General features: G+C 42.5%; 2 protein-coding genes across 5 annotated transcripts in view; both read left to right on the plus strand.

Annotated features, from left to right (window-relative positions):
• Nucleotides 1–308, plus strand: part of top1b (DNA topoisomerase Ib) — a 31397-nt gene extending 31089 nt beyond the window's left edge. The window contains exon 21 of the mRNA XM_063208647.1: nucleotides 81–308. Coding sequence (XP_063064717.1) covers nucleotides 81–183 — 103 coding nt within the window. The 3' untranslated portion in view covers nucleotides 184–308. The remainder of the gene's footprint in view (nucleotides 1–80) is intronic.
• Nucleotides 309–3056: 2748 nt separating this feature from the next.
• plcg1 (phospholipase C, gamma 1) overlaps nucleotides 3057–18003 on the plus strand; it is a 68993-nt gene continuing 54046 nt past the window's right edge. For all 4 annotated transcript variants that reach the window (XM_063208654.1, XM_063208657.1, XM_063208655.1 and 1 more), the window contains exons 1-2: nucleotides 3057–3400; nucleotides 4079–4365. In XM_063208654.1, coding sequence (XP_063064724.1) covers nucleotides 4143–4365 — 223 coding nt within the window. In that variant the 5' untranslated portion in view covers nucleotides 3057–3400; nucleotides 4079–4142. The remainder of the gene's footprint in view (nucleotides 3401–4078; nucleotides 4366–18003) is intronic.

Raw genomic sequence — 18003 nt, forward strand, 5'->3', positions numbered from 1 at the left:
TGTGTGCCACAATAATACAGTAAAATATAACAGATAATATAATTTTAAAAACTATTGTGTTCTTTGTTTCTCCCCTGCAGGTGCAAGAAGTATGAAATCCCCATAGAAAAGATCTACAACAAGACTCAGCGTGAGAAGTTTGCTTGGGCTATCGATATGGCCGATGAAGACTATGAATTTTAGTTTGAGCCGTAAATGTCTTTTGTTTCGTTTTTTATTGTTATGGAAAGAAGAACAAAAATATCCTCCAGCCCCCCCCCTCTCTCTCCGTTTCAGCTAAGTCAAGGAATACACGATTTTAACATTGATGACTTCACCATGTGTGCGTGTCTTTACAACGAGAGGGAACAAGAGGTGGGGTCAGGATTGGTTGGGCTGGGGTGGGAAGGGGAGGGGGGTGCCTGGGAAAGATGGGAGGGGTCTCTTTAGGTGGAAAGGAGAACAAGTACAAAGGCATAACTGAGGCCACTCTCTTTCTCTCTCTTTTTTACAGTTTAAACCGAGAACATGATGAATTTATTATCATTTACCCCGACCGGGAACATAGCTGCCTAAATGACTGGTTTAGTGATGTATGTATGTAGGTATGTCAGGTGGTGAGTCCTGCTGTCATGCTCCTGTGATGCACAGCTTTTCATATTATGTTTGCTTTATAATTTATGGTTCTGCCTCTCCACTTTTGACGCTACTGTGTGCTATATATTACCATGCCGTACCCATCATCAGAGGAACTCTATATTTTCATAGAAAAGTGAAAAAAAAACAATAATTCCTTAAAGGAGATGCACCCACGCGCCTTGTCTGTGAGAGAGCACCTGGCTTGAGCCCTGTGTGTGTGTGTGTGTGTGTGTGTGTGTGTGTGTGTGTGTGTGTGTGTGTGTGTGTGTGTGTGTGTGTGTGTGTGTGTGTGCGTGGGCGTGTGCATGCGCACATGTGTGTGTGTGTGTGTGTGTGCCTGCGTATATGCGTGCGTGTGTGTGCGTGCATGTGTGTGTGTGTGCGTGCGTATGTGCGTGTGTATGTGCGTGCGTGTGTGTGTGCGTGCGTGTGTGTCATGGCTAAGTTCCTCTGTGTGTAAGCAGGGGAGTTCAGGCCCATCCACAGGCTTTGGGTTGATGGGAATGAGTAATGAGTGGAAATGGAACTGGTCCATGTGACTAGCAGACCCGAATGTGAATTTCCTTCCATGCGGCTATTACTATTTTATTTTTTATTTATTTATATATCTTTTATTTTACTGTTTCTATCAGGGACACTGAAGTTCTTACTTTTGCATCATTTTTTCGTCCTACCATAAGCCTTCATATGTGAAGAAAAGAGATGAGACGTGCTCATGTAATTGATGTGTTATGTCATTTTTGGAAAAAAAAAAAAAAAAAGGTTTCTCTGTCATGCAATCTCTTTCACTCAGAATGACACCTTACGACCACACATAGCTTAACCTTTGTCTCGCAATGAAATAAAACTGCTCCTCTTTACATGTTAAAACAACTATAAGCTGTCTGGGGTAAGACTTTGCCAAAAGACCCTGGACCTATGGTTCTTACCACTGATGTAATACTGTTGGATGTTTATTTTTTGTAACCTGTATGGAATTGTAAAGCAATTATCCTTTATGCTGGAGGCTCGTCTGGGTGAAATCCTGAGATCGTCCTGCCCTTATCTAGGCATATAGGAAAGGTATTATTGTAGGATGCCAATGTTGAAATGGTTTTAAACCCTCTAGCCTTAGTACTACCAACCCCATGTTCTGTTCATATTTCATTATTTTGACACTTAGGGTTATTAAAAAATAAATAAACAAATAAATATCCTTGGTCTCAACGTGATGTCATTATTATTTCATTTTGTTTTTGGTTGACAACAAATCAGTAGATCATTTGGATATGGAGCTGACTCCATACACATTTGCATTATACTTTGCAAATCTATGGAATAGAAATGAAACTTTGACAGAAAGAAAACGAAGACTCTTTGCTAGATACTGGCCTACAAAGGTAAAATGTAGTAATCAAAATTTAGTTAAGACTGGAAATTGTCTTTATTATAACACCTCCAGTATCTTGTGACATAGCCTGATGGTCCACATGCCTCGTGTTTTGATATTGCTATGTCAAATTTGCAGCAACTACAATACCAACCTAATGTACCAATACTCTCAAGGCCCTTTTCTTAGTTTCAATGTTTGCGTTTACTGCACTCAGATCTCTACTCAGTCTGGCACGGCAGCTGTCTAGCTTCAGACAAGAAGGCACTACAGAGGTGCTGAGAATGGCAGAAAAGATCATCAGATCACCCCTACCAAGCCTTTCAGGACCTGGACACTTCACACTGTTCCAAGAGGGCAATGAACATCATCAAAGACGTCACTCATCCGGGAAGCGCTACCACAGCATGCGGTGCTGCACAATTAGACTGGGAAACAGCTTATTTCCACAGGACATCAGAACATTCCATGAACATTTCTTTCACCATGCCACTTGGACTTTACTCTTTTGCACCTTGCATACAGCATCTACTCCACTTCACAGTACCTGTAAGACCCCTGATTGTACTTCTGCTGCTGTGTGTGTGTGTGTGTGTGTGTGCGTGCGTGCGTGCGTGCATGTGTGTGTGTGTGTGTGTTTATTGTACTTGTCTGTATCAGTATGTTTATGTTAGTGTTCTTTTTTACTCTGTGTGTGTGTGTGTGTGTGTGTGTGTGTGTGTGTGTGTGTGTGTGTGTGTGTGTGTGTGTGTGTGTGTGTGTGTGTTGGTGAATCTCTTGGAAATGTTTTTTTGAAAAGTGGAATATACTCTAGTATATTCTAGTATCTGAAATATGGGGGCATTTTTAGGTTGCATCATCTTCCAGTGTTTTGACAGCTGTCAGTAGCCTAGGTTGTAACCTATTTATTTTTTTCTTTTCTTTTCGTGAGTCAGTGTGAATGTGTATCCCATGATAGTAGCATGCTGCTGATTAAAGTGCAGCAGAGGCTACAAAGTCACCGAACAGGTTTCGAGCAAGATTGTTGGCTCGCTAGCTAATTATGAAGTGATACAACATTGCGCTCAGGCAGAAAGTCAGACCTGTATCTTTAAGAGGCCGCTCTATCCGATGCTTTGTTGTACAGAAGGGGTCGGTTGGGGGAAGGGCCGCGGCAGAAGCCGTGTCTGACTAACTTGCATATGGCCAACTCGATGGAGGATTGCTACAGCAGGACGCCAAGGGAAAAACCACAAGGCTTTCCTCTGAATTGAGACGCAGTATCTCCATCACACGATGATATAATCACCAAGAAAAGGAGGAAGACTTCAGGATAGCCGAAGTTAGCTCCGGAGATGTGCGGGGCCGAGATTGCAGCGCTACGACGTGTTCTGCTTCTGTTGTGTCCAAGCGTGCCAGTTGCATTTTGAGACGGTAAGGCAAAGGGTACAAGACGAGTGAATTACTGTAGGCAGTACCTGACTTGCTTGCTGTAAAATCAGCCATACTTCCATCCGCTCACCAGCGTTTGCGTTAGCCTACTGGAAAATGTAGCCACGTTTTCTTGCGGTGCGTATTCGCCAGGGCACGAAAAACATTCATATTTGGATACATGTCGACTGTACAAAATCGCAAGGGCAGTCGGAGCAAGGAAACTTCATGGGATGACTTAACCACTTAGAAGGAAATAAATTCCTATTAGCAACTAGCCCAGTGATATAGGCCTTCGCCAGTAATCTACTTAAATGTACCACAGATTACAGATAAAATCCAAGGATTGAACTGTTTACCTATTATCTTCGTGGGAAATCCTTTCAGTGATGCTACCTAATCCCGTTTCCTGAGAACGATTTGATATCTCTGCTATCTACACCATCCTCATATTCCAGATATTACTTTTCCAGTTATTTACCCCGGTATGTTGGACAGAGTGCGTATTATTTTTAATGGTTAAATCATATTGACGCGCGTGCATGACAAACAGCTTCAGACTTGATGGCATACTATTTTCTCACATTGTGGCGTTCTTTATGGACTGTAATCTATTGCTAGTGTATGTTATGATGCGTTTAATCCTTCAAAGATTGTGAAAAAGTTCCTCTATTTTCTCAGGTGTCCACTAGAGACCCAGGAGGCATTAAATTGTTCTAGAGGAAAAGGACAACAAACAAGGGAAATGACCATGGCTGCTGCCGTTGGCTTCTTCTCCAACGGACCTGTTCCATGGACGGTCACAGACACAGAAATGACCAACCTTTACCGAGACTTGGAACTAGGCACTGTGTTGACATTATTTTATTCCAAAAAGTCCCAACGCCCGGAGAGAAGGACATTTCAGGTGAAACTGGAGACCAGACAGATCATATGGACAAGGGGCACAGACAAGGTCGAAGGAGAAAGTGAGTACCGTCCATGTCATCCGAAGATTTGAGAAAAGGGGTCTTGATAGTTGCTGACGCTGGTGGTTATCAATTAATTGCAGTAAAATATTAAGTCATTGTGTAGTGTGACATGAGCACCATTCAGCATGGGTATACATTTACTTCTAAATGCCTCATAATGTGGTAATGTAGGCCTACTAAGATTAATAGGCTACATCTATGAAAGCTGCATACAAGTTACACAATCAACCGACAAATGACACCTGTCAGGTCTCCTGATTCATTGCGTAAAGCAGGCGTTAACATGTGAGTTTGTTTAGAACTGCAATAGACACACACTGCAACATTGTTGGGCAGGTGTGGTGTGTTTGCACGTGTGGACTTTGGAGTGGATGGACTGAAATAGCCGATTGGTACTTGGTTGTCACAACGGTGGTTGGTTTTCTTGTAATATTATCAGGAGGTGGGTTTAGCCAAAGGTCGTTCTGCTGATGTAATTATTAGTCGAATCGGGCAACCATTGTCTTTGACACAGAACTACTGTGCGTAAAAATACGAACTAGCTCTAGCCAGGCCAATGTTGTTGACATGTTGTCGGCAAGATGCACAATACCGACGCTGTGAGCAAATCGTCTGCTTTACATCTAGTATCTACTATAACTAGTGATGGTGTCACCTAGGGCCTGTCACACCGCTTTCTGGTTCACTACGAGCTGGTTCACATCAAACGATCTTCTGATGAGCATGCAAGCTCTGGGCCTGGTGTGAGGCAGGATGCCTGCGCGCACAGCTGCACTCTGCTCCGGATACAGCACTGAGGCGCAGGAAAAAAGGGCTAAACGATTTTTGTCGGTAATCTGCTCTCAGAAGATGGCTCGTACATGTGAGCTCACATCAGTCATTTGATACGCTCAGAGCGGTTAGGTGATATCGGCAAATACTGTACAGCTTGCGACACATAAATAGCACCGACTCGGGCTTTTAATGGGAAATGTTAGAGGAGATGCGGAATAGGCTATTGCCGTCTCTGAATTCCCCAGTTCGTCGGCGGTGGCTGGTTGCAAAACCATCTGTCTTTGCTGTAGGCACGGGGAGAGAAGTGTAACGGGACAATATTTTAATGTGACTTTCAGCCCAAAGATGGTAGAGGTCTGATGTTCAGAACAAACCTCCATAGCCAACTATTATTGTATTGAAATGAGAGATGCGCACACGTATTGTACATCCTGCTGTGTTGGTTAATAATTCATCACAGACCAGTTTATAGTCCTACCAGGAATATACCCACAAACTCAGTAAGGTGGATGCAACACTGAAGTACAGGTCACCAACTGAATTATTAGGTATTCCCAAACCAAATGTTCATAATGTCCATTGCCCGGTGCTGTGGACTCTTATGATAGAAGCAGACACACTTTTAGAGTCGCAAGAGAAGTATACTGCACAGTGTTGGGCACTTGTATGTTAAAAGCTGACAAATTGTCATGGAAGTAATGTATGTGGGGGCATTGCTCCGTGACCAGACGAGACCTGCAGGCCCTTGTACACTGTCCTAGTCGTTTAGCAGCTAAGTGTATAGGCCTGCTGGTCATTTGTTGCTGTGTGAAAGAGCGTCAGAGAAGTCTGTGATGAAGGCATCATTATAGGTCATCAATGCATTAATTATTTGGCACAATCTGTGTAGATTACTTTGTAAGTTATTGGTTCTTAACTGCACTCTCTTAACCCTCCTGTTACCCTCAAATTTTGGAACATCCGTGATCCTTGGGGTCAATTTGACCCCAACCACTTTATTGTCTACAAAATCAGTAGAAAACAACACTTTGGCACATGTCTATGTCTCGGATTTGTATTATTGCTCTGTTGGTGACATAAAAAAAGTCCTTTAAATATATCTTAGCACCCCCACGCATAGCCCACACACCAAAAAAACTTAATCCATGACTAGGCGAAAATTAGAAAAAATAGCAATAAAATGTCATTAATTGGTCTAAAAACATATGGACACATATTATTGAAATTTTAGTGGCTCCATATACTCCCTAAATATGAATTTCTATTACTTATAACATTTGAAAAGAAAAGAAAAATTTGATTATCAAGGATATTATCTATCTATTACCGTATGGATCAATTTGCCCCTAAAAGAAATACACATTTTCCCAAACATTCAGAAGGTTTTTAAGTCCAACATTCATTTTCTTTGAATGTTTGAATGTGTATTTATAACACAAGTATAATAGTTAGGTAAGAACAATGGATACATTGCCAACCAAGAGTTTTGGGAACATCATAGAAAATCATTGATTTCTACATTATTTCTACGCTTGAATTAGTGTGCACATAAGGAAAAAAGCATAAGGAGCATAAAAAAGCATAAGCAAAAATGAGCATGTGCTCCTTGTAGACATATTACATGTTCATGGTAGTGGGGTAATGTTTACCTCTATTCACTATGTATGCCCACTGGAGAACTTGTGGTATGGACGTCAATGTGTATGTCCTTCACAAAAGTTACAGCTGTTTCTGTTCCTGCCTCTATGTCAGGTAGCAGCAGTTTATAACCAATGCTGCAGACAACTATGTCAATTTGGAACACCATACTGAATAGAGGAGAAGAATAGCACCATTATATCGCTCAACGTAGCAACCAACCTTGAGATCGCATCCATCTAAAGAAGTACAACGGCTTGTCACCATCAGAACAGTCCATTTCAATATTTGGACCACAATCATAAAGCTTCTCTTCAAATATACCATCACTTATAATTATGTATGCTGGGCACAGAACAACATGCACAGCAATGCTGACTATATGTGATCCATCTTATGCTAGTGTGTGTGTGTAGTGGGAGGGTGCAAAGGTAGCTCCCAGGGTACAGGGCTGGGAGGTAGCTGGGTGGGGTTGCTGTGGTGGGTGCCATGATGGTACTATAGGTACAACAAGGTTCAGTTGGTGGATTTTGTCAAAATGTCAATGCTGTAGTAGCCACCACTGTCCAAAATGTTGCCGTGAATTAGTTTTAGGCCTCCCCCATATCATTAGTATTTTTTAGTTATCAGAGGCCAAACAAAAGCAAAATGTTCAGAAGAAACATGGCTAAATAGCTTATTTTCATGTATTTCACATTATCTAAACATATTTTAACATTTATTTGCAAAATATGGATGTTCCATTTATGTTTTATACACTTGAAACAATTGGGGTCAAATTGACCCCAAGGAACACAGATGTAACCAAAATGTGTACAGCACTTAGGAATTTTTTTGTTGTTGAAATTTCACTTTTTTCACATTTATCCCATCTATTTAGGAAAAGTCATCAAAGATGAGGCAGAAGAAATATGTACTTCATGTATTTTTCAGGTGTTAAACATTGAAAGGGGTCAAATAGACCCCAAGGATAACAGGAGGGTTAAAAGCCACACTCGAAAAAAATAAATTTAAACCACTCAATTTCTCGCACAGTTGTCAGGAGTAAATCTTGTATAAAGAAGTGACATGTTTTTCAAATTCCAGCATTTTTGACTTGAGTCTGTTTCTTGTACTGGGTCCATGTGTACAGGTTGAACTGCTTTAGCATTTGGCTACTTTGTTCTGCACTGCCTCTGATTGTGCTAAGAGGTTTGCGTGACAAAGTAGTATTCTTGGACCAAGACGTATACCTATTTCCAGGGAGGGAAGTTGAAAACATGCACACACGCAGTAATTTTTTGCAACAGTGAGTAAGGACAAAACACATTTCTTTTTATCCCCCCGTCTGTGGAGGAGGCAATGAATTTGCGATGAACACCTACCACTTGAGTGCAGTTTATTTGTGCGCGTGTGTGCGTGTGGTGCATGCTTGGGAGAGTGCAGTGTTGTGTGCAAGAACTTGTACTGTGTTTGTACTTTTGTGTGCAGCGTTCAGTGCAGCGTTGACAGTTCTATTTGTATGAATTAGATTTATACCTTCAGTATCGGGGCGTGTGTGTGTGTGTGTGCGTGTGCGTGTGCGTGTGCGTGTGCGCGTGCGTGCGTCAGTCAGTCAGTCAGTCAGAGAGAGTCATAAGCAGCGAGGCTGTAGTACTGGTTAAGTTACTGGTATGATTCTCTTATGGGTCCTCCTCCACCACCACCACCCCTTCAGCACAGACCTGAATGTCAGGTAATGTTCCTCTTTCAAGCGTTTAGTCCCTGCTGGTCTGTCTGATTGTCTGTTGGTGTAAAAGGCTGCAAGTGTGTTGATTTATTTCACACCACTGTAGCGCGGCCCAGAAGGAGGAAGTGAGCGCCTCATAAGGGATGTGAAATGGGCCACCTCATACACACTTGACGAACCGCAAACAAGTGATTGGGATGCAAACGCACAAGACGCGTAGAAGAAATGATGTCACCATACACCTGCTGAACTCCATAACCATTAACATGATCGCCTGCTGCTGGTTTGGGGATGTTGATTGGCAGAATTGTCAGTTCAGTCCATTTTTGTGAGCAGTTGTGTTTATTTTTACAGAGCACAACATTTTACATCAAACATACACATGGAATGAATGTCTCTCTCAGTAAGCCAGTCACTGACTGCCTCTCAGTCTGTATAGGATGGCGGTAAAGGGGTTAAGGCTTGAGCATCTCTTTTCAGATTTGGTTCCTAAGTGTTTATAGGCCCTCTGGCTAGTTTTGCTCACTCACAGGTAGTGGACGTCTTTCATCACAAGTCACAGGTGCCCCCATTAGTGAGTGTGGGCTCAGCCAAATGAGACAAAGCTGAAAGAATTGGGGATTGATTTCCATATATTTTGGGGAAGAAGTAACTCTTTTTAGTTCCTCTATAGTTTGGGCATTATGTACTGATAGATCATTGTTTAATCACTGTTCCATTATTAAGAATAATCAACATTCTCCACAACACTAAACTAAGTAAGTTTATCTTTTAATGTCCTCTGATAAATCATTATTTTAATGTGGAATTATTAAAAGAAAGCATAGCATTTCCCCATTAGCTGTTACTTATAACCAAGTTTCACCACTGGGCACAGTGCATTGGTGTAAATTAAGTGAACAGTAGCGTGAATGCTTTTACGACATCAAACGATCCATTCCCATCCATTCTGATTCTCCATCAAGTGAGTTGAGAGAGCGCTACAATATAAATCCAATGAGACAGACAGGTCTGCTGCTATACTTATAGGAGGGCTGTCCTTTAATCTTCCTTGAGGAGAAAGTATAGCCTAGGCTCTACAGGCCGGGCACGAGGTGGGGCCCCTCCTTCAAGAGAAGAATGCCTTCAAATGAAGGGAAAGAGAAAGAGAGCCATTACGGCATTGGTGTGTGTGTGTGTGTGTGTGTGTGTGTGTGTGTGTGCGTGTGCGTGTGCGTGTGCGTGTGCGTGTGCGTGTGCGTGTGCGTGTGCGCGTGCGCGTGCGCGCGCGCGCGCGCGTGTGTGTGTGTGTGTGTGTGTGTGTGTGTGCGCTTGTCTGTCAGTCACACAGATGGAGTGAGTGAGTGTGTTTTTCTCTTTTGTCATGCTATATGCGTGTTAAGCATGTTATTGTGTGCTCGGCACGGCGCACACTCTGTACGACAGGAAGACTTTTAGCCACCCACTTCAGTCTTGTATTTCCTGTAGCCGCAGCAGCCTGGAGTGGAGTGGACTGGACAGCCTCCTATTCAGGCCAGAGACCCAACAGCAGCAGCAGCAGCTAGCTAGCTAGGGCTCTCCCTCCTGGTGCAGGAGTGCAGGCCTGTGGCCTATTAGTTGGGTCTTCTATAAAATTATTTATATCTTGACTTCACCTGGTTTACTCCTGAACCAGCTTCTTAATATAGGCCCCTGGTCTGACACTCTCCTCTATTTGTTGTTTATATGCAGAGATGTATGAATTGTGTTACATTACATTTAGCTGACGCTTTTATCCAAATTGACTTACAATCATTTACAGGGTGTATTGGTTACAGTCCCTGGAGCAATGTGTGGCTGTTACCCTTGCTCAAGGGCACTGCAGCCATGGCTAGAAGTGTAGAGGACTTGTAAAGGTGGGATTCGAGCCTGGAATCATCTGATCTTTAGTTCACCTCCCTAACCACTAGACCGCAGCTCCCCCAAGCAGAAGTAGAAATACTGTTATCGTAATTACAACAGTAGTGTTGATATTGTATAGTCTCCAACAAGTAATACCGTACTTCTAGTGTTGTAATTACACCAGTAACAGCACTTCTACTACTTCTGCTTTACACATATCTGCCAGCATGTGAGCAAGGGGTATTGTTGAAAGTATTAGTCTGTTGCCTCAGTATGCGCACTGTAAGCAAGTGGCATCTCATGTAGTAGAAGGGGCCTGTGTTTTTCTTTTGATTGAAGGATAACTGCCAGTCTTTTCTATTAGGAGATTTACAACTCCTTCAGGGGTTACCTTAACTGAGTTGGTTACTAAGGCAACCTTTTGGAATATGTCCCTGGCCTGGCCGGGTACTCTCTCTTTCTGTCAGACATTTGTTGCCCTCTGGGCCTAGCCAGCCAAGTCTCACCTTGATTTCGCCTAGTTCTGGGTTCTCATTTTTGGTTCCCAGTTCTGGCCACTGAGTTTGTAGTCTGGTGGTGCACGATATAAAAAATTTCAACCGATACCAAAACCGATAATTACCTGCTTCTCAGGGCTGATACCGATATGCGATATGTTCACATTTTCATATTTAATATAATATATTGATATAATCTACTCCTCAGCGGTGAAAAGCATCTTAACAGGGTCCATCATTAGCTATGGCTGTAACCCCTCCAGATTGACTAACTGATAACATTTTCTTCCTTTGTTGGGCCTGCAACAATCCCCCTGACCCAGCCACCCACCCATCCATGCCTCCAACTCCCTGTGTGCCCACATGGAGACTTATGGCATTCTTTTTTTTGTCAAGTACACTTTATCGTTTTGTGATGCACGTTGGTCTTTGTATATCACAAGCACTTTTCAGGAACTTAAACTGTAGAGTAAAATTCTAGAAGAACTGGCAAAAATCCTTACTCCTCAAAGGTTTAAAGAGTATTAACACACTTAATTCCCTATGACTCCTAAACGCACTCATGACTATGGTTTTCTTGTTCCAAAGCTCAAGCTCCTTTTTTCAGCATTGTGTTAGTAGTGGAGGGATGTTAAAATATGGTTCTGCAGCAGGTATCCTGTCATTAGCTATGCCCATATAGCGACTATGCCATTCTTTGTGTCAAGTATTTTATTGCTTTAGCAATAGCTTAAAGAGTTTTAACCCTGGACAAATATTAACTTGTAATACAACATTTACAAATATTCATTCTTGTACTATGAAATCTAATAATAGCTCTACATTTCCTCAATGTTTCCAACCCACCCATAACTCTGGTATTCTTATTCCAAAGCTCAAGCGCCTCAGTCAGCACTGTGTTGGTAGCGGAGGGGTTTTTATTATGTCTCAGAAGCAGGTGCCCTGTCATCAGCTGTGACATACTATCTGACTCTTACAAGCCAACAAGTTGTGTGGTAGTTGGTTGGTGCTGCTCTCTTATTCTGTGGCAATGAATACCAATGTTTATTGCAACAGGGCTCTGGGAGTCTTGGACATGTTATATGGGGTAGTTTTGGACGCTAGTGTATACAGAGTGCTGAATGACTTGATTAAACATGGAGATGTTTTCAGAGTCACATCTGTGACTTCGACAGGTCCCCTGGCCCTCCCTCACTCCCTCAACATGAGCCATTTGGACGTGTTTAAAAGGGAACTTTTCACACTATCCAAACTCCTGATAATGTGTCGGTGATAAAGGAAAAAGGCAGGATGGCTTTTGTTTAAACACAACCTTCAAACCCTGCTAGGTTTTTTTTTCATACGCTGCCAAAGTGAAGGCGGCATGGCAAGCCTTGAAAAAATAAGAGCAAGTGTGAAGAGGGAGAGACTTTTCAACTGTTTTACCTCCTAGTGCGAATAGGAACTCGGGGTGGGAGTAGAGGGAGGGGAGGTGAGGGGTAACAATACCCCATTGTGAGTGTTCCTGTTGGCTAGGCTTGGCCGTGGCGAGGCTAGCGAGAGCACCGCCAGCCCTAACTCCAGTTCAGCCACTCCTGGCCAGGTCACCCAGTCTGGACTGGGGTGAGGATTGAGGAATGGCCCTGGGTACTGTGCTCTACAGCAGGGAAGTCCCCCAGTGCTCCCAGAACAAAGGCCAGCCCTTCTCCGATGTTTCTTATGTTTATTGATATTTTAATATCAGTTGATTGCATGTGCTGATTATTAATTAAATAATTTGCTAACGAGTGTAGGCTTCGGCATGGAATTCCCCCTCACATGTGCACACATGCTCTCACAACAAAAGATGGCATGCTCTCCATGATGCATGTTTTCTGTTGTCAGTGATTTCATGTTACTTGACAGCATGACGTGTTGATTGTTAGTTTAATAAGTTACTAAATTCAATTAAATGGTAATGATAATAATGTATTTGTTCAGTACGGTACTGTTCATACAGTCAAGCAGCTCAAAGTGCTTTAACAGCTTGACAAGAAACCGGCGTTGGCAGGATTTTACACCAAGTGATTAAGACAATGTGTCCCATGAGCAACAGTATTGAGGAAAAACTGTTCTATGTAAATAGGGAAATTGCATATGATTCTTTCAGACTTTTTGGAATGTCCTGGCGTTGTTACCAGCTCCTTATAAAGAACTATATTTTGAAAAGCAGTGGAACTAAACTGTCCTGTCTACTCCTGGAATGTGTAGTTCTGGGGTTGGGTGTGGAGATCAAATGAATGACAGCTGTACCTACAGCATGTGGTTATCTTCATCTTTGATTGTCCCAGTTATTTCCTTTGATTTGAGTTTTTTTTTAAAAAGTACTTCAACATGGCTTTCGCTGATGAGCGGCCGATCTGCTTTTTACAAACATCACAAAGAAAAAAAACGTAAAATTACACCATGAAAATATTAAAATAAAAAATGAAATAGTTTTGATTGATCGATCACCTAAAGACTGAGATGAAAGATAATTCACCAATATATTTTGCAATCGTCGGTCAAAAATCAATTCTACTATTTAACTTTTGTCTCATCATCAGCACTTGAACATCTCGTCACAAAATATGTGCAATTAATGGCTACATACTGTACAGCATTATCTGTATTTGCTTTTTTTAATTATTATTTCTGAATTTTAACTCGCTATGCTTATACAAAATCAAGGCAACACCATCACCATTTAACACTTTTCTAGAAAGAAAAGCGTAACTTGTTTATAGGAAGTTGGGCAGCTGTCATGGGAAGTCTGACTCAATTGACGGTATATAGCCCAGATGTTCTCTGAAATGCTTCTTGTCGGTTAGTTATTGTACAGGTGACAGCCACAGCCTTGGAAAACATGTGTTGCCTTTTGTGTGTGTGCGTGTGTGTACACTATGTGAATGCACGTACATGGTTGTGATACTTGCTGACATTTGCAAAAGCTGTGTGAGGGCAGGCCTCGCCGACTTACTGGACACGACAGGATGGTAGTGGCGGTTGTGGTGATGAGTGGGCGCTTTTTTTGGTCAAATCTGCCCGCACTCACCCCTGTGGAAAGTCAAAGGACACGAGTGCCCCACAAATACCGCTTTTCCTCCAAAACTCTGTCTAGCTCGCTGACTTTCTACTCGGTGTTCTGGTTCCATTCTAACGGGACTGAAGCACACCTGAAGTGAAAGTATTGTAATGCCATTTTTAATTTAATATCTAAAAAAACTGGCTTTTGCCCTACAAGTATCAGCAGTCAGATTCCAGCGCTTATCAGCAACAAGATTTCAAGTCTAGATGATGGGATTGGACAGGATGACCTCCCGTCTAAAACTGGATGGGGTTTGATTTGTAGTTCTTCTGTATGTAGGCACTTTGCACAGTTTTATAGATCTGATTTGTCAGTTATTTATTCGGAAGCCTGAAACAAGGCAAGCTAGATTAAGGGAGAGTGAGTGGGAAAAACAATGAAATAATCACAATATTTCACCATGGTAGTAACGGAGTCTGTATCACTGGATTTGTCTGAGACTTTGGTGTACCTATATTGCAGAAAAAGTGGTTCTTATTGTGCAAATTAACTTTTTATACAGATACTCTAAATGTAGAATTCTTAGAACTCGGCGTCTGGACTTTCTTTGCTCTGCTCACACTCTGAGAAAGTAACCAATCCGAGGAAGAGTTCTGGAGGAGGGAGAAGCTGCCTCTTGGAGGTGTGAACGCTGATCTGGCTCGTTGATAAGGAAGGTCACGCAGTCGAGTCAGCGTTACAGTTTGACATGAGAGATGACGGCTGTCATGACGACGACTGCTTGACCTCTTTTGTGGAGGGGTAGGTGTCGTGTAAGAAATGGGGACATTGCACGCATCAAGTTAAAAACCTTTGTTAGCCCTTAGATGTCTTGGTGGGTTTCCTCACCTCAGAGAAACATACCCAAAATTAATCAATAATAGCTCTACAGTGATGTAATGTGTTTCACCTGATATCTTTAGATGGGTGAGAGCCCAAACTAAAGAACATTGTAGGTGATTTACTGAACCGTATATCTGCTATGCCAGTTACCAAAAACACGTTCTACCGGACCCTATATCAGTCATTCATTTAATGAATGATATCTATACTTGCATACCAAGACTGAAATTGTATGAAAATGTTATCATAGTATTTATCATAGTAAACAAAAGTAAAAGTGTATGAAAATGTTGTAGGAGACCTTTTATTCCTGAGTTGGGACTGATGTAACCTGTTGTGTTGTGAACAAACACGGCCAAGTTGGTTTCAGTTTTGGGGATAGGTGTATGTCCCTATGTTTCTGAAACTGAAAGACTGAGTGTTGATCACAGTCGCACTACCTCTGTGTGTGTGTGTGTGTGTGTGTGTGTGTGTGTGCGTGTGTGCGTGTGTGCGTGTGTGCGTGTGTGCGTGTGTGCGTGTGTGTGTGTGTGTGTGTGTGTGTGCGTGCGCGCGTGCGCGCGTGCACGCGAGGGAGAAGAGTGGCAGACGAAAGACCCACATGTACTGAAGTGGCCGTACCCTCAGGTAGACCACACGCATGAGAGAAAAATACACCCCTGTCCTGTGTGGTGGCAGGGGGCAGAGGAGAGACAAGGTGGAGTGTTTATTATAGGCCTACACTATACTATACTGTACATTTCTTTGTGTGTGAAGGCGCATATTAGAGGTGTGTATGGAGCTAGAGAGAGCCAAAAAAGCACCAGAGAATGTTAGCAGTGTATATTCTGTTCGTTTGTGTGTTGTGGGGGGAGGGAGGGTAGGCAGGGTGCACGGGCAGGAAGAGTGCTTTCTGGGCAGGAAGAGGAAGAGGAGCGGGAGCAGAGCAGCATTCTTTGCCGTGCACAAGTGCCTCAAATGAGCTCAAATTCACTCACACACAGCAAGGTGCTTTTTTTGTAGCATGCGTGTGTGTTTGTGCGCCCGTGTGCGAATGTATGTGTGTGTGTGTAAGCGAGCAAGCTTGTGTTTGAGTGTGAATGTGTGTGAGCGCGTGTGTATGTGCGTGACTGTTTGCGAGCCTTGTGTGCAAGCATGTATTGTGTGGCCATGCAGGCGTGTGAGAATGCGGAGCTGGAGGGTAGGGTGTGAAGACTTGTAGTGTAGATGGAGACTGAGTGTGTGTGTGTGACATAAAAGGAGAGCTCCAACCAGGTCACCTTGCTGCTGCATCTCGTCCTTATCGTAGTGTGCATCAACCTGATTACTTACAGTAGGTGGTGGCTGACATCATTCACATCACCTCTAAGCGAGGCCTGCATTTGAGAAACACACACACACACACACACTACATTTAGCGGATGTTTTTTTCCAAAAAGATAAAAACCACACACACACACACACACACACACACACAGACACACACTACACACAGACTCTTGCACACTTGACAACACATTGCATATTTCACATTTTGTTGTCAATGCACAGTGGTTTCAGGCATATAGCAAATCTTTTTGCAGTCTCACGGGTTAAATGTAGCCTGCTCTCACTGGAGTATGGCAACCCAGTTATTGACCCACACACACACACACACACACACACACACACACACACACACACACACACACACACACACACACACACACACACACACACACACACACACACACACACACACACACACATACACACACACACACACACACACAGAGTCACCGAGTGCAGCAGCAGCATCAACCTATTGAACCCAATGCATCTCCCGCTATCAAAGCTCCTGAGAGGATCCTGTTCCTCTTGAATTGCTGTGTGGCAGCAGGACAGCACGTGCAAGTGAATAGCCGTCTATACCTCACAGACAGACAGCCAGAGCACTTTACTGGAGGCACACTCATACACTGACGGAGCGTGATATGGAATACTTTGAGACAGATGCACCCGCATGCAGACCACACATGTGTTGTTGTACGTACCGTACATGTGTAAACATGCACTCAAACAAACGTGTTTACACCGACACATGCACAAGCAGAGATAGGGTGGTTGTTATGCTTTATAATTACTTCTGCCAAGGATGTCATGTTTTCGTTTGTGTCTGTCTGTCTGTCTGTCTGTCTGTCTGTCTGTCTGTCTGTCTGTCTGTCTGTCTGTCTGTCTGTCTGTCTGTCTGTCTGTCTGTCTGTCTGTCTGTCTGTCTGTCTGTCTGTCTGTCAGCAGAATAACTCAAAAAGCTATGAACAGATTTTGGTGATTTTTTATGGAGTTATTGGAAATGCCAAAAGGAACAAGTGATTTAAAAAAAAGATTTCTCACTACTCCGCAGGTAGGGTGAATTACAGTTTCTAACTCCACAAAAACAATGTAGAAATGCTTGAACAAAATTAGGATGTAACATAGTCAAATGTTCATAAGTTCTATTATAGGCATAGGTAGAGAGATTCCACTGCGTGTAGTGATGTTATGTCGTCACTGACCACATGGCTTTGGCAAAGGTTTGAACTCTAAGTGCTTCTAGTTGCCTTAATAGTTATCTTACAACAGTTGGTGTTTAGTAGGGGTGTAATTCACAGCCTTGTTGGTGATTCGATATCGATTTCTTAGACCAGCGATTTGATTATTTTCGATACTTAAGAACGGTCCACGATTTGATTCAATTTGATTAGATTAAAATCAATGGTTCATATTTTTTTACCTTACTGGCTTGGCTGATGTTTGAAATGTTAAATAAATCAACAAAAGCAGAAATATCTGCATGCATTTCATTTGAGGAGCATCTTCATTATGGTCAGTATTGTTAAATTCCTCACAAAATGAGTGCATTAATTACAAATGAATCGATTAATAATGATTAATTGAATCTCTTTTAGATTAATCGATTAATTGAACCGTGGGCTGTAGGATCGATGCAACGATTCAAATCGATTATTATTTAAGCTTACACTCCTAGTGTTTAGTAGCCTGGGCAAAAGCCGACTGTTGACCTCGTCAAACAGTCTGGACCAAGCTAAGAGGAATCCGTTTCCATGGACGGTGGGAGATGGGCTGACTTTACTCGGCAATTTTAAATTCATTGGCGCTCTGAATTCAAATTAAAAATTTGTTAGGTAGTACAACATCTAATACCCATAATTAATCCCTTAATTAGCAGTTGGTAATTCACTTACCGCAAAGAACATTTAGATGATCCACTAAAAAAAAAAAGATGAATCCAT

Source organism: Engraulis encrasicolus, chromosome 10 (assembly GCF_034702125.1).
Source record: "Engraulis encrasicolus isolate BLACKSEA-1 chromosome 10, IST_EnEncr_1.0, whole genome shotgun sequence".
Lineage (NCBI taxonomy): Eukaryota > Metazoa > Chordata > Actinopteri > Clupeiformes > Engraulidae > Engraulis > Engraulis encrasicolus.